Source organism: Salminus brasiliensis, chromosome 1 (genome assembly GCF_030463535.1).
Source record: "Salminus brasiliensis chromosome 1, fSalBra1.hap2, whole genome shotgun sequence".
Classification (NCBI taxonomy): domain Eukaryota; kingdom Metazoa; phylum Chordata; class Actinopteri; order Characiformes; family Bryconidae; genus Salminus; species Salminus brasiliensis.
This window is the reverse complement of record NC_132878.1, coordinates 92,303,938-92,321,472: the sequence shown is the minus strand read 5'-3', so window position 1 is coordinate 92,321,472 and position 17,535 is coordinate 92,303,938. Positions and strand designations below refer to the sequence as shown.

The following is a 17,535-nucleotide window of genomic DNA, read 5'->3' as shown; positions in this document are numbered from 1 at the left end:
AAAGGATGAAGAGAGGTTGGAAACTCCATATGCAAGTGATAAATGGACCTGAATAAAACAGGCTGTGGGCCCTAGAGGTGTACATAAATATTGATACACTTGGATATTGCAGTATTATGTTACGAATTATTAATGAATAGTTTAAATGTAGAGATTGGAGCGGGACAGTGGTTCATTTAGTGCAGTGTTTAAACCCTGACCACTAGATAGCAGTGTTGTACTCTGTCTGCAGATCCCACTGTTCTGATTGGATAAAACTTTTCTTTTATTCAGATTTTATGCAGATGATTGTGTGTGTTTTTAATACTATGGCAGTTTTCTAAAATTTGACTATTAAAATCTCAGTGTATTACTTTGAAAACTGTGAAAAATCTGTACCGCAATACGTAACGGATCACCAGCTTCTTCCCAATACGCTGCCTTATTGGGCCCCTTGACAACTCAGCACGGTTTGAGGCGAGTGTGTAATGAGCTTCCATAACTTGTATATTATATTAGCCTCGTAGCTTCAGAGCTAAATTAACACAAAGTTACAAAGACATCAAATGTGTCCTTAGTAATTATCAGAATATTCCTTCACCCTCTAAAATAGGCCGATTTCAGCACTTGTGTTAAAGCCAAGCCCTTCTTTCTACAAACAGATCTGCGCACATATGAGGTCAGGACCCTCTCTGTTTATGCCGGAGGCTACCAGACTCGTCCAGTCTGCCATGAACTCGGCCGCTTGACCCTATCGGTTCACTCGGCCGCTCAGTTCACCAGCGTGCCCCCATGGGGGCCGTGTGACTCGTCGGGTTGAGATCGGGCACGTCTTTCTCCAGCCAGTGGTGCTGACCCTGACTTCATGCACCGCTCCAGGCGGGTTTAATGATGTGTAGTACTGTTGTTGAGCAAGGGGCGAGGGAGGGGATGGTCGGCCCCCTCCGCCGCCCGACGCCATTTCCTCGCAATAATGGAACATTAAAAGTCGATGGGGCTGTTATGTTAGAGAGCCCTTTGCTCTACAGGCACGTTAACGGCGTTCCAGGTTGGAGGAGGAGGATGAATTTGATTGGCCGCCCACACAACAGTGCTGTTGAGTTTGTCAAGCCCTTGGGGAGCTCTCCATGGAGACTGAAAGCCTGCATGACCCCCCCACCCCCCCTTACAATGCATTTAGGGCCTGCTATAGCTCATGTTTTGTAGACTTAACCATGTTTGATAATGATTACACACCGCTGTACTTGTGCACTAGGACAAATTGAATCATCGCGGCCGACAGCTCTATTTTGTTTGCAGTTGCGTGGTGGTACCTTCTCTTTGCTCTTACGAGAAACAAGGGCACAGTATGTCAGCCTTAATCAAGCCTGGAATTCCTAATAGTTTATACTTTATTCGCTGCTGGAATGGCTGTATTATCATCTTTACATAAGCTCGTCCAGCCACGCTCCTTAGGGGAATAAGACTTGTCGTCCGCTGGATACATATTAATGCTGGAGGTCATGCGTTCCCATGGCGGCTTCGTTATTGACTTGGACAGTTGAGGTGATTATAGAAGACATGAGCGGTTGAAGAGATGTTTGCCTGGCGATATTAAAGAGTCCAAGGCCAAAATCAGACACAGTTAGTCCAATCTAATACCAGTGCTGATATTGTGATTGTAAGTTGTCCAATATGATGTCAGTTCTTAACCCCTTAACACTCCAAGGCTTATTATACACTAAGGTGTATTACTCAGTAACTACAGGAAACCGGAGGGTCTCTTCTCTGGTAATAGAAGTATGTAATAACACTTTCGGCCCACCGGCGGACCATAGGGGTCAAGTTTCTTAAACTTACACAGCATAAATTATTTATTTTGATTTCATTTTATTGCATTTTATACATATTTTCTCCCAGTCAGTCCAATCCCCACCCACTACCACCAGGGCTGTGGGTGAGTGAAGGACCAGAAGGGCCAGAACATCCTTCCTGCATGAAGCACTAGCTCATCTAACACAGTATCAGTGGTGCCTCAGTGTGGGCAGTGGTGGCTTAGTGGTCAGAGCACTGGGTTATCAATGACAGGGCTGTTGTTTCAGTTCCCGGGTTCGTTAAGGTGCTACAGTTGAGCAAGGTCCTTAAACCTCTCTACTCCCTGGGTGCCGCAGCAAAGACATGTGTGCTGACTGTCTTACTTTGTGTGAATGTGTGTGAGTTCACTGCAACGATGGGTTAAAGGCAGAGGTCAAATTTTCTTTGTGTTCAACACACAATCACCATTGGACCTCAAATGGTCCCAGAGCAGTGGGCAGCTTTTGGTGCCTGGGGAGCAGCTGGGGGTTAGATGCCTTTGGGGCACTTCTGTACTGTCAGTTCGGGGGACTGACCCAGCGATCCTCCGGTCGCAGGACCACTTCTCTTGCCTTCAGGCCGTGGCATCACCCAAAGTTCTTACTTAGACCCCTGGCCACAACTGGCTGTGGCATGAATGGTGATCAAACTCTGGAGTCCTTAAGGTCTCCTAATAGGGTATTTTACTGTTACCTTTGAATTCCTTCTCACCTTTTAAGAGGATGTCCAGTGCTAGAAAGAGGACCAACAGTTCTGAATTTTGTCCATGTAGAGAATTTGTCTAACTGTAAATTGATGTACACCCTGGACTTCTCCAGCTTTATGCTTCTCTATAATACATCTTCTACAGATTTGTCAGTAATCAGGCTTTATGTGCTTTTACTTAATGGGCAAGGTCCCTCTGAAAGCCACATGTCCATCTCTTAAACACATTTCAACAGTTAGCTCTTGAAGAAGCCATTAACACAGAGGTCCACTTACTTTTTCTAGCCTGCACTATGGATCTTTACTCATTGTGCTCAATAAAAGAAGACATGATCAGTGTGTCATGGCATGTATATAATCTTCGCAGAGATGAAAATCAAAGCAAGATGGTTTATTAACAAAACCAAACACCAAATAAAGGGATAAGAAACGTGAAGTGCAGCAACAGAAAACAAGGGCAAAACAGAAAACAAACGTGGGACTGGGAGGAGCAGGGAGCTGAGCGTGAACAAAAGAACAAAGCCAGGGGAGAACCAAGGTAGGTAGCTAGAACTAGGGCAACGGGGGAGTAAACAAACAAGGGTAGCTGGGAAACCAGCCGCTAGACCAGAACATGCAGTTCTACTGCCTAGAATTTGGGTTGCCTTGGAACCTGAGCAGTAAGCGAACGTAACACGCTTGCCTCTCCAGTCGGATGGAGAATCTCTCCTGAACATGGACCACAAAACTAGAGCTGACCTGAACGCGCCGGTAACGTGTGAGGAATCCCAGAGCGTCACAGAGATTCCAGTAGAGTCAGTTCATGGCAGTGAACAAAGGGAACTATGCTCCTTTAGTACTCACATTCCCAGGTGAAACACATGAAAAGACAATGATCCGTGAACAAACCCAACTGAACATGAATCAACACAAATGAACAGGAACAAACTGTGGGCGGCTCGGGATCGCCCCGGGGTGGGCGGATAACGAGTGCCTGACACAGTGCAGATATCCAGATAATTCTGAAGGGTTCACTTACTTTCCCATGTAGCTGTGTGAGGTTATACTTTCTAATGAAGTAATTGAGCATTAACTTGAAAATTAATTCATTGTTTATATAACAACTTATAAATTTATTTTAACCGTTTTATTAAACAAATAAATACGTCAACACTGTAAAGGAAAGAAAATGCACACACAGTGAACCATGAAAGCTACGTATACCAAAGAGATACAAGACTAGTAGTGAAGTAGACTTGGAAAAGGAGAGGTGAGAAAATAAAAACAGGTAGAAATAATAATGATAAGGCAGGACTTGGGAAGAGACAGGAGAAGTGGGACCAGGATCCACAGACTGTGACATTCCAGAAACTCTACTGTATAATCAGACCTACAGCATAACTGGACCGCAGTGTGACTGGAATTCGGCCTTCATTTGCGGCATCTCATACGATAAACATACTGTATTAGACCACCATGATCTCCGAGTCTAAGCAGGCTTTGGGCGGGCAGTTTGCATGATGCTGAGTGATGTATATAAGGAACAATTCCTTGTTAGCTGTATTAGCCTTGTATCTCCAGTTTGAGAAGCGATATTTGGGGTGATTGAGGTATGTTTGAGGAAGCCGGAGTGGATTGCTGCCCAATTATTCTTTAATTAAGCTGCAGATACAGGGTGATCAGGTTTGTTTTGTTCTCCATCATTTGACACCATGTACTGTCCATAAACATGCCGCTGACTGACAGGTTTACCCCAAAACTCCAAAGGACGTGACCTAGTTTCAAAAAGTTTCAGACAGATTTTTGTGGGATAGGTATCGTCACCTGAGTGTGAAACGAAAGGCACCGGCTTTTTGGCTAAATTATTCATATTAGATGACAAACATATGCTGCTGTTTTTCTCACCTGGAGCGTGGCGGAACGTTGTTTCTTCGTCACCTGTCTAGCGAATGGCGCTTGCCTGAAGGCATAGCACGCTCCCCGTCCCCCTGACGAAACTTCTCGCTCACCACAGCGCTGCTCTTAACGTATCGATCCCTCCGCTCTCACCATTCCCTTCACGATCGCAATAAGAATTTATTGGATTTTTTTTCCCTTCAGCCGAAATTCCTTGTTAGGGTCGGCTGGAGTGGTTGGGTTGGACATGGCCGTGCTGCCTATGACTGATTGGATAAGCGATGATTATCCCGGGAGCGCCGGTGAGCGTTGTGTGGAGGATGACAGTAGGTCCGCAGTTCTACAGTCGATTATTACCTTTAGGACTCCTTGTTAGACTTTGGGAGAAACCACTATTATTAAAGGAAAAGGAACTGTCAGAAGGCGCCAGTTCAGGTCTCTCAGTTCAGTGCGATGTGAGCACAGAGAAAGGGGGAGTACTTTGAAGATATGACTGAATACTGAATATATTGAGCTGAATGTATGAAAGTACAAGAGATTACTAAAGCATTTGAATTCTTTGACTCTCTATGTAATAAGGCCTCTATTATAGTTCTGAAACACTACATTGAACCATCTACAAATAAGGTCTTCCACCAATGTGGAAAACCCTTTAACCCTTTTTCCCAAGGGAAAAACCCAATTAAGCATTCAAATGGATTCTTAAGGTGTCATGAATCTATATATAACCTTTACTTTTACTAAAGAACCCTTGTAGAACCCTTTTAATAGTGTGGAATCCATCTTGACAAGGTATATGGGGAAAAACTGAATTTGACAAAAAATTAATTGAAGCTCCAAATCCATCCAGTGTTATACTGGCAATAAAATATTACTGTACTGTAAAAAAAGGATATATTAAAATTACATTTATGGTATCAGGCAGATGCTCTTATCCAAAGTAACTACATTGTGGCATTGGGAGTCCTACTGGGTGAAGGGCAACAGTGGGACCCATCATATCAAGAGAGTGAAGCCTGTTCTGGCCAACGTAACATTGGACTGTGAATAATGTCCTGCTACCTCAAAGGAGCTGGTACCTCAAATAGGCCACATTACACCATGCAAACTGCATTCCCACCCCCCACCCACCACCACCATCATTCACATGCTTATTCTCCCACTCTTTGTCTCCCTTTGCTCACTTTTGCTCCTCCTTTGCTCAAACCAAAAACAGAGGCAAAGGAGAGCAAGCAAGAACTACAACGACTTCATGGAGGTGCTGGGTGTGGGCTTAACAAACCAAACCCACCACCATTGTTTCCGTGAAGGGTGGTGTCATGATGTTAAAGACAGTCGGTACCTTTAGGAGCACAGAAATGAGACTCAGACTGTGAGAAGAGTTTAACAATATCACAGCAGATGATGTAAGGTCAAGTCTTTGATGACCATTGGCAGAGGCAAGCTGGTCCATGTTCAGAAATTGGACGGTAAAGAGACAGTCTCACATTGACACTAACTTTTGGGGGATGTCATCTGTACACAGCCCTACATGAAAGGAGGGTACAGTGAAACCCACAACAAGGGGCTGATGCCTTCTCTATGGTCAGGTACATTTCCAATGGTCGCCAATAGCCTTTCTTTTCTTTATACCTTCCCCTTAAATGGAAAATACACTACACCGTGCCAGTAATCTAAAGCCATGGTTCTCAAAGTGGGCTCCATGGTGTGTCACCAGGGGGTTCAGGATTGTATCATTTTTCAATCTAAACTATAACATGAGCCAAAAGGAGTGCTTCTGCTTCTTTAATAAGAATCTGTGGCTCAGGGACTTTCTCAGGCCACTTCGATACCCAAACTGGTCCTGAACAGTTTTCCTTAATATGCATGAGTTTAGTGGCATGTCGATTTTGATTGGCTGTCACGATTTTGATTGGAGGTCACATGCAAAAAGCACTGTTACCACCCAGTTGTATGAATCTGCCCCATAGTGTGTGTTCAGTATAAATGGTAATGGCAGCAAAACTATTATCACTATAATAACTCTAGATGTCTTTCTTCTGTTTTTTCCTTCTGTTTGTTTGTATTCTTTACAGATTTGTCTGAACAGATAAAGGTCAGAAGCATAAGCTCTAGCCTGCTGAAGCAGAATTTAGATATATACTTAAATATATTCCATCAGACCATACTTAACAGCAGAGGCCGCTAACATCTTTATGCCTGCTATGATTGTATCTCATATACATACTGCTTGGTCACAAACAAGGATGACAACTTCAAAGCCAACACTTGACCAGAAGCCCACTAGGTATCATCACTGCAATATAGTACAAAAGCACAACTGAAATGTATATCAGATGGTCGTCATGATTCTCATATTTTAGTTTTACTTAGGCTTAAGCTTATTCCCCCCTCCTATGGGTTAACTCATGCTACAGAAGGATGGTTGTAGTAGTGGTTAGGCAACAAGAGCAACTACCAGAGGGGACTTTACTGTACTATATAGACGCAGTAAGTTTGGCCCAGCAGTCTTATCAGTTAGGGCCACCCATTACTGGAATAGTTTACCAGCTGAACTAAGAGAGAGCACTAATTACCAACCTATTAACTATAAACGTCAGACGTGGTTTAAAGCAAAGCATTTCTGTGCAATCATACTACTTTTCTCTGCGGCACTGCTTTTATATGAGTGATGTTGTAGTGCTTATTGAGCGGATGACATTAGGCCTTTAGTCTGTAATAACCTTCACAGGGACTACAGATGAAAATAAGCTTAGTAGCTAACTCTGGCACATTTACATTGACGTGGAAACTTCTAGCTCTTTACTTTCTCAGAGTTAATGACTTCCCGCTTGCCCGGCCTGACTTGGAAGGAAGACTGACCATCGGGCACCCCTGCTACCCGTGTTAGACCAGCTGCCCACCCTCCTGCTACAGCTTTCTGCCTAATGACTATGTTAAAGTTTACATGGACTCTTAACTATCTGCCACTATTATTATTATTATTATTACCACCATTAACCATCATTACTCTCATTACTCTGACCATCACTACTATGGTTGTATTAGCTGTATCATATTATGATGATATCAGCACACCTGAGCAGTAGAACATCATCGTATGTGGTGGTACAGTGACTTTTATCAATAATTTATGAATACTTTTGAACAGAGGAGGATGGGTCGGGTTCCCCTTGTGAGTCTAAGTACATTTAAATTAAATTCAAAATCTAACTATGTATTAAATTTTATTTTATTATTATTATTATTTTTTTTTTTACAAACTAAGAGTGGGTGTGGCCCAAATGAGGTGTATTTACAGACTGAACCAGATTGGAGAATAATAAGCAAGAACCCACATTAATAACATGCACACATGAAGTAATTTAGACAGCCAATCAGCAGTCTTGCTTAGTCTACACAGATGACACAGATGCTAGGCTACCTAGATACTGAAGTTTGGTATTTTCAATACTCTGTCATATCAAAATAATTTTTCTCAAACCGCTCATCAGGAACCCCCCAGGTGGTCCACATTTTCTCCTCCATCCCTGTGAGTTAAAAGTTGGGTTGAAGCAAAAATCTGGGCCATCTGTGGGTCCCTGAGGACCAGTCTGAGAACTGCTGGCATAGAGGTGTTGAACTTCGATACCAAGCCCTAGTTAATGAGCTCCTCTGTCCTTCACTTCACAGTGCTGTTTGGCCAGTTTATGTTCTTTCAAACCACCCCCAGCGATGTGGTGGACATCTACGATGGGCCTTCGTCGGAGTCTCCTCTGCTGACCTCCATCTATGGCTCCCATTCAGGTAAGAGCCTTCCTTTACCTCAGCAGCGTGTGAAAAGCTGAAGGCAGTGCGGTCTGTTTGTCCTCAAACAGCTGCTGGGGTGACGCACCGGGCTGCGCTGCGCTGCTCTGGAAGCGTTCGTCTCGCGCTGGCACAATAATAATTAGACTTTCCTTCACACTTAACCCTGTTGATGTGCTAGCGTGCAGGCGGTATCATCTGGCCTGATCGTCTGTAGCTGTCACTGGGTTCTGCGGGGTCTGCTGGTTTTATTTTTTTTACTCCTTGTTGTTTTCGAAGGTGAGCCGCTGCCGCTGAGCTCCAGCAACGAGATCACCATCAGATTCACCACAGAGGGGCCGGACACCGCCAAAGGGTTCCATTTTGTTTATCAAGGTAAGTCGTAGATGTTCGTAGATACACTGGATGTTCGGTCAGCAGGGAAGCAAAGCTCTCAGTGGATCCTTAAGGGATCTTCAAAAGTTTTAGAAGCAGGTTTCTGTGCAGAAATCCAGCCAAATTCATTTCAGTGGAAAATGAAACCACCCACAGCTCTGAACAACTCAGCTCCTGTCTAATCCCCATTGGTGAACATGTCTCACAGCATCACATAAAGAAAACCTTTTATTTATTTAATAAAACATTACATTTATACATTTCATTTAAGTCTAGATACTTTGAGTCTTACTTAAGCATATTTTTGGCCCTGTAGTGAGATTTTCACACAGTACCTTTTCTTTCACTATATATATATATATATATATATATATATATATATATATATATATATATATATTCCTTTAAAGAGAAGTTGGCAGTACAATTATTGAATTATTTAAATTACAGTTTATCCTGCTTTACTTGCCATAACTGTCTCTACTGTCCAAATATTTTTTCTACTAGATTTGATTTCATTGCATTCAGCAAAAAGAACATTAGTGAGGTCAAACTATTGTATCATCACCACCCTACCTCATCTATCCCCAACTCTACAGCTCATCCCAAAAGGATCATTCCAGAGATCACAGTTCTTCCACTGCTGCACAACTCAATGATATTGGAGGGCTTTATGCCCCTCTAGCCCATGCCTGGCATTAGGTTTATCTGCTCCAGGGAGTCCTATTCTATTGGCAGTAGTTCTCTACAGGGACTAGACAAGCTGTGTGCATATGTGTGTGCATTTGTATATAGTGAATCTTCAGTTAAATTGTATGTATTTGTATATTTGATATTGGACCTGTTGATTTCAGAACCCCTCCCCTCTCTTATCTCTTTCTCCCAGCTGTGCCGAGGACCAGCGCCTCCCAGTGCAGTTCAGTGCCCGAGCCGCACTTCGGGAAGCGGATCGGGAGTGATTTTGGATTGGGTGCCGTGGTACTGTTCGAGTGTAACCCAGGCTACACCCTGCACGGCGCCAGTGCTATCAGGTGTGAGGCCGTGCCCAACAGCCTGGCCCAGTGGAATGGCACAGTACCTACCTGTACGGGTATGTAGGCTTTTTATTTTATTTATTTTGCACATAACGTCGCCACCCGCTGGTGTGGAGGACAGGTGTGTTGTGCTTTTTTGGGGGGTTGTCTCTGCTTTAACACATCTACCTGCATAACTGAGTTTTTCTCAGTTATCTTAATGACATTTGTATGGAATTTGTATGCCTTATACCACCGCGAGGCCCGTTTTCCAACCTTTCTTTATCCATTAGAAGTTCTGTTTTTGTGACTGTGCCTTTAAGACTGATACATGCACATGATCTCTCTGCTGTAATGTACCTCATTCAGAGAGCAGTCCAGGCTGAATGCATGTAAATGCATTGGGTTTTTTTTTATGATGTTTGTGCAGCTTAATTTTTGAATTTCTCAAATTTTCATTCTATTAAAAATGCAGTCTGGGCTGAGAGACTCCTTATAACCTCTGCATATACTCCCTGTATCAGCTCATCTGTAACTGTTTTAGCCTGAAAAGGAGAGTATATGTGAATACACCTTTTTTGAGATGTCACAAATACAGTAAATCCAAAAATTGCTGTTTTTGTAGCATTATTTGTTTGCCATGTATTATTTACATGTATTTATGTACATGCATATTATTCATATTATATGTACTTTGTGACATGACAATTTTTTGTCGCCACCTGCTGATCTGAAGGACAGATGTGTTGCACTTTTGAGGTTTCTGCTTTAACACACCTACCTGTATAGTTTATATACCGTCACAGTGATGCAAAATTATGCATAAATCTCCAAATGCTCATTTTGCAGCATTTCTATTGGTCCATTCATCATGAATTTTGGACACAATGTAAAAAAATCAGATATATAGTCACATTTAGATTATGTCACAAATTCCAAAACAATAAAAATGGAGATACAAGGTTTTTGCTTGACAGTATATACGTAATTATAGGGATCAAAGTAACTGATCAAGTGTGTTACTGATGCAGGTCTGTGTTATCCAGTAGAACTGAGGACCTGTGGTCCGGTTCACTGTTGGAGCAGGTGGATACTGAAAGATAGTGAAGGTTTTTTTATTTTTTTTAAGAATCAATACATCACAATTGTGCCTTTAGGTGATCTGCAAGTTATGGCTATAGGAGCTTCTTTACGAAGCACAGAGAACAGCATGAAATACGATTTTCGCCCAGTGTGAATTCTTGGCGAAGTCTCCTGATGCAAACTGACAAGACTGCTCTCCCTCCAGCGCTGTCCTTGTGCAGTTTAATAGAAATGCTCCTGTGGGGACATCCACCGGTGCACTCAGCGAAGCTGCAATTCCCGCTTTCTCTACAACAAATCAGTTTCCAGGCACCGACCACAAAGTTAAGCCTAAAAAAAGAGAACTTTTCAATGTTGCATGTTAATTTCCCAGAACGGTACACGAGCTGCACTGCTTTAAAGGGGCTGAGATGAGATACCTGAGATACAGAAATGGCATTATGTGTTTTATGTGCCAGATACAGCTAGAAGTCTTTTTCCTATTACCTCTTTATCCCTTAAAATTAAATGTATGTAAATGAGCTCTGATCTGATTGGCTGCCATACAATGCGCCTCATTCAAAAACCAGTACAGGCTGAAAAACTCCCTGTATAACCTCATATAACCTCATATAACCTCAGCAAGAGTTAGTGGGTTCTGAACTACAAAATCAACACCTGTTTTGAACGAGACCCTGTGTTGACCCTTATTAAAAATGGGTGGAGCTAAACTGCTGCAGGTTATGTTGGCATATATTTGTTGATTTATGTTTTTTATGATGTCACAAAAACAGTACCTTAAAAACAGGATTTGTTTGTGGCCTAGTTTTTTAATTGAGGCCCTGTTTTGAATCTAATTGAAAATGGACGGCTGCTAAACGGCTGAAAAACTCCCTATATAACCTCATATAACCTCATATAACCTCAGCAAGAGTTCAGGATAATTATATATGTTTGGTGGGTTTTTGTGACGTCACAAAAACAATGGCCGCGGATTTGCTATTGTCGCATCACCAGCCATGTTAATTAGCGCACAATGACTAATTAGACATGCCAGTTTTAATTAAAAACAGCAAACTCAGGTTCTGATTGAAGCCCTCTGTTGTTTATATGAATATGTACTGGTGTTCGCAAATACAGTAATTTCAAAATGAGCCATTGTTGCAGCTTAGTTTTGAGTTTGCTACATTATATTGGGCTCAGGAATTGATTACTGAAGTGTTTGCTCATTTGTAATGTCCATTTAAAGTGCAGTTTGGGCTGAAACATGTCTTATAACTCGGGAGGAGCTAAATAGATATGTGGAGCTTTTGGTTTTTGTGATGTCACAAAAACTGTACTTTCAAAACAGACCTTTTACTAAGTTTTTACTAAGCTGTAGCTTAGCGTTTTGAAAGTGGCCCCTTTTTTATCTTTATTTAAAATGGGCGGAGCTAAACTGTCATAGGCCATGTGGTCAGATACACTGTATTTAGACACCCTGGTTTTTGTGATATCACAGCTTAGTTCCCATATATGGGCATTTCTTTTTTTCAGCAATCATTTAACGAGGCCTTTGCTCGTTTATAAATTCCTACTGAATGCAAACAGAAGTCTGTGTGTACGTTGTTAATTCACAGCCTCTCAGTGAGTCACCAGGTTACTGAGAGGAATGTTTACTACTGTAGTGTTTGCTGTGTTGTTGCTATTGGAAACCAGACCTCATATATAATGTTTTTTTTTCTCCTCCTCTTCTTCTTCTTCTTTCTCCCCTCCTCTAATCTGGCTGCCTCTTAGCAAGTGCTGAAAGTGTACAGGGTGCTGCATTATATAAGGCATTAGCCTGTAATGTGTTTGCGCCATAGTTTTCCTCGCTCTGCTACCGCAGGGGATTTGAGAGCCAGGCAGTGATTAGTGTCATCATAACCTACATCTTATGCGCTTTAGTGCTGCACTCAATAGCACTAGACCATTGCTTTTGTTGCACTGGAGTGGGATTGGTCTCACAATGGCCGCGGATTTGCTATTGTCGCATCACCAGCCGTGTTAATTAGTGCACAATGACTAATTAGACATGCCAGTTTTAATTAATGACCAGAGACGCTCATCACTGGCAAGCATGATTGTCACTTACCGCTAGCCATTAGCAAACAGGTGCATTAACCTGTTTACAGGAGCTGCACTCCCGACTGCGGAAGCTGCGGAGATAAACACTAGCTACACGAAACGCTCCTCTATTCCGAGGACGCGCCCGCGGCTAATGATGACATTAGCGTCGCTGGAAGCCTTTCTGATTATCACGGGGGCATGCGGGAGCGCGCGTGTCACCTATGGAATATAGATGTGCTGGAAACGGCGGCGAACTGAATAATTGCATTGATTTAGCTGTGCAAAGATTCACTCTCCGCCCACCCCTTCCACCTCCCCCCCTGAGGCAAAAGAGAAGGAGTGAAAACAGTGAGGAACTGTAATGGAAACTGTAAAAAGGAAATAGACAGAGTGCTTTTACAGAACCCCTTTGGCTGAAAGGGCCCATGTCATGGAAACTGCATTTTCCCGTCTGTAGAGAAGTACGGCCAATGGAAGAGGACTAAACATGATCTTACTGGCACCATGAGGAACCGTGTTTTCTGGAATGATGGTTGGTGCTCCATCCAGTACTTTTGGGATGAGTTGGGAAGTTGATGGGGATGAGGTGGGGTGGGGTGGTAACACTCTTGTCACTGAATGCAATCAAATCCTCACAGCAATGCTCCTCCAAAATCTAGTAGAAAGCCTTCTTCCCTGGACAGTACAGACAGTTACTCCAACAAAAGCGGGTTTCGGAAACAAAGAATGAGCAAATGTCCCAATACTTTTGTCCCTTAAGTGTATATTATTGCGGCAGCTTTTAACTTTTAAATCAACGTTATGCAGCATTTTAGCTTAAGATAGCAGCTTCAGAATCATGCTGATGCCCCACATGCTCCCAAAAAATCTAAAAACTGGTCAAATTCAAAGTGTAACCTAACAAAATTCACAATGAAAACTTTTGAAGTCTATGTAAAAAGATTTTATTTCAGGTCATTTTGGAGCATTTCTATTGGTCCATTTAGGACATTTGAACACAATGTAGAGAACAGAGAAATAATTCTGGATTTTTTTGGGACAATGTGTCAAAGCTGCACTACACCTACATAAGCCTTTAATAATAACAGACATAAACCTGCATTACTAATTATAAAGGGTCATTTAAACCAGTGTAAGAGGTCATAACACATTCTGGGGTGAAGTGAAATGACATCAGAATTAACAAAATCTGTTGTCATGAAAGGCTTATCATGTACAGGAGCCATGTGAACTTTGCCAGGAGCATTTCTTAGAAATCAGTTTAGCGAATTTTCCCCTTTTCCTCACAGTTTGGTATTACCAATTAACCCCCCGTCTGTAGCTCCCCCTAGCACTAGCAATTCTCCCAATACAAGAAAGACAAGGACTTAACAAATGTTGGGTCCCCGGCTCCACCGCACCAGATAACAGACGCCTGTGCCGGGCCAACATCGCTTAAGAGTGATGAGGGGAGAGAGCGCCATCTACCCACCCGGAGAAAGCACAGCCAGCTGCTGATGGCAAAGCAGCATGGCCTGGATTCGTACTTCTGGACAACCTCTGGGCCATAGTGAAATGTGGCCTCAGATCCCCTTACCTGGAGCATTCCTGCTGTTTAATGAGCAGCAAGTGAGCAGAAATATTTGGGATCTACACCCATATCATGGAAAACTGCATTTTCCTGTCCCTGTAGAGAAGTCTGGCCAATAGAATAGGACTCTCTGAAGCAGATGAGCATGGGCCTAGTGGCACCATGCCTAAAGCAGAGGAGCTGTGTTTTCTGGAATGATGGTTGGTGCTCCATCCAGTACTTTTGGGATGAGTTGGGGAGTTGATGGGGATGAGGTGGGGTGGGGTGGTAACACTCTTGTCACTGAATACAATCTAATCTTCACAGCAATGCTCCTCCAAAATCTAGTAGAAAGCCTTCTTCCCTGGACAGTAGAGACAGTTACTCCAACAAAAGCAGGGTTTTTTATATTCTTGATTTCGGAAACAAAGAATGAGCAAATGTCCCAATACTTTTGTCCCTATAGTGTATATTATTGCGGCAGTATTGCTCCCCAAAAAATCTAAAAACTTGTAAAATTCAAAGTGTAAATGAACAAAAATCACAATGAAAACTGATGGCAAAGCAGCATGGCCTGGATTCAAACTTGCAACCTCTGGGCCATAGTGAAATGTGGCCTCGGATCCCCTTACCTGGAGCATTCCTGCTGTTTAATGAGCAGCAAATGACCAGAAATATTTGGGATCTACACTAGAAGCCCACTGGGTCTAGACAAAATATTGAGGTTCGTTCTGACACACAAACATCAGGTATTGGGTTCCTTTTTTTAAGAAAGCGCTACCGCTCTCTGCCTCTCACCTGAACCGTTATATTGTCTTTAGCTGCAGGCTGATCGACCTGACCGGGTGAAGCTTCTGTTTCATGCCTGTGCAGACGTCTGAGCTCCCCTGGAGGTTGAGAAGATCTTCTGAGTTGTGCATATCATCCTACACTGATGTTTATGAACTGCGTTAGATGTGTGTGAATGGATCTGTCTCTTCTTTTGTGGTGGGGAACCGCAAACAATGAGTCGATCTGTCAACAAGACAATGCAAGATGCCACCCCACTCGTCATCAAGTGATGGAGTGGGCTCGCGAGTGAGGACGTTCGGTCAGAAAGACAGCGATTGTGTTGGGAAATGTGTGGCGAAGAAAAACCCAACCATCACCCAAAACCCATGATAGACTCTTAGAAATAAAGGTTCTACAATAGTTAGAAGAACCATTTTCGCACCCCCCAACAAAAGAGATGTGAGTGTGGAAAACGTTCAAATTTGTGTCCAAATACTTTTGTCCATATAGTATCTATGTGTGTAGAAGCAAGAACTTGCTGATTCATTTCTTCTTCCAAAACCAAGGGCATTAAAAAAAAGAGTTTATCCTGGAAGACGTTCTACTGGATTTCAGAGCCTTGCTGTGAGGATTTGATTGCATTCACTGACAAGAGCGTTATTGGGGTCAAAAATATTGGATGGATGGCGCACCATCATTACAGAGAACACAGTTCCACTGATCCACAGCTCAGTGCTGGTGAAGCTTTATACTCCTCTAGCACACGCCAGGCATTAGGCATGGTCCCAATGGGTTCACGTCTATCTTAAATTAGCTGAATGCATTCGTTAGAAGGGGTGTCCACAAACATTTGGACATGTGTATTTTTCGAATGGAAAGATTGACATCAGTATTGCTCCTTCGGTACGTGTTAGTGATCCCCATGGCATTCATTTAGTCTCTTCTGACGCAGCATCCAGGACTGTACCTGTGGAGCTGAAGCAAATGACCATGGCCTGTCTGTCCCTCAGGCGCCCTTAACTAATAGAATACAGCCGGGCTTTCTTTTATATCGACCGCTCCACAGAAGGTGCTGAACACAATGGCTGGTGATGACTTCAACAAGCAAGTTCAAATTGCCTGGCCAAGAATGACAAAGAGCACACAGCACATCAGTGCTTTCAGACGGGGCCATTTAGATTTGTATAGGGGCTTTTCTTCTTCCCTCGCTGTTGCTGTGTATTTCCACATTGTCCCTTCTCATTCCTGTGCTTATTGACTAGCATCCTGTGCTATGAATATTTTGAGGAACAGTAGGAAAAGAGGAACAATAGAGGGAACACTTTACTTGAAACTGCTACGCAAATTTGACACAGCCACGCCGTAAACATGTCATGACAGATCTCTTATGTCGTCGTGCCTGGTCACGTTCTGGGTTGTGGGTTCGATCGCCACTCTGGTCACTGCTCTGTGAGGAGTCTGGTACTCTGATGTTCTCTGAATACTCAAAAACACAACAGTAGTTGACTTAGCTAAACTAAACTGCCCGTGTTTGGGAATAAATGACTGTGTGTGGTACCCTGTGATGGACTGGCGCTCTGTCCGGGGGTATTCCTGCTTTTCTGCCCAAGCATTCCGGCTGGGAACTGGACCCACCACAACACTGACCAGGAAGAACCAGATGGGACGATGGATGGCTGGGCTTGTTGGGGGCTTGCATGTCTCAGAATAAAAATGAAGTGTTTACTTCATCATCAGCAGTTATGCATGTAGTGGGCTATTTGAGAATGGTAATGGTAACTCATGTCCAGTACATTAATATATGGACGAAAGTATTGGGACACATACTCATTCATTGTTTCTACTGAAATCAAGGGTATTAAAAAAGACTACTAGTTTGGATAATCACGTCCCACCTCATCCCCAAGTCCCCAGCTCATCCCAAAACTATTGGAAGGAGCAACATCCATCATTCCAGAGAACACAGTTCTTCCACTGCTCCACATCTCAGTGTTGGGGGGTTTCATACCGGCATCTTCAGGTAGGTTGGATGATCTACTAGGTTGGAGGATAACCACCCCAGCTCATCCCCAACTCCTCAACTCATTCCCAAAGTATTGGATGGAGCACCACCCATCATTCCAGAGAACATCACCCCCCACCCCCCCACCCCCCCCCCCCGCTCCAATAATTAGTTTCACACATTACATACCGTATTCAGAAATGACACTTAGAAGATTAGCATCTTCAGCAAGACTACTAGGTTGGATGATCACCACCCCACCCCATCCCCAACTCATCCCAAAAGTATTGGATGGAGCACTACCCATCATTCCAGAGAACACAGTTCTTTCACTGCTCCACAGCTCAGTGTTGGGGGGTTTCATACCCCCATTATTATTTTCATACATAGAATATTAGCATCTTCAGCAAGATCTACTAGGTTGGAGGATCACCACCCCACCTCATCCCCAACTCCCCAACTCATTCCCAAAGTATTGGATGGAGCACCACCCATCA

The 17,535-nt window shown here is 43.1% G+C and overlaps 1 protein-coding gene across 3 annotated transcripts in view; it reads left to right on the top strand.

The window, feature by feature from the left end:
• csmd3a (CUB and Sushi multiple domains 3a) overlaps nucleotides 1–17,535 on the top strand; it is a 519,096-nt gene that overhangs the window by 307,350 nt on the left and 194,211 nt on the right. For all 3 annotated transcript variants that reach the window (XM_072692429.1, XM_072692430.1, XM_072692428.1), the window contains exons 32-34: nucleotides 8,065–8,178; nucleotides 8,458–8,553; nucleotides 9,440–9,643. In XM_072692429.1, the coding sequence (XP_072548530.1) occupies nucleotides 8,065–8,178; nucleotides 8,458–8,553; nucleotides 9,440–9,643 (414 nt within the window). The remainder of the gene's footprint in view (nucleotides 1–8,064; nucleotides 8,179–8,457; nucleotides 8,554–9,439; nucleotides 9,644–17,535) is intronic.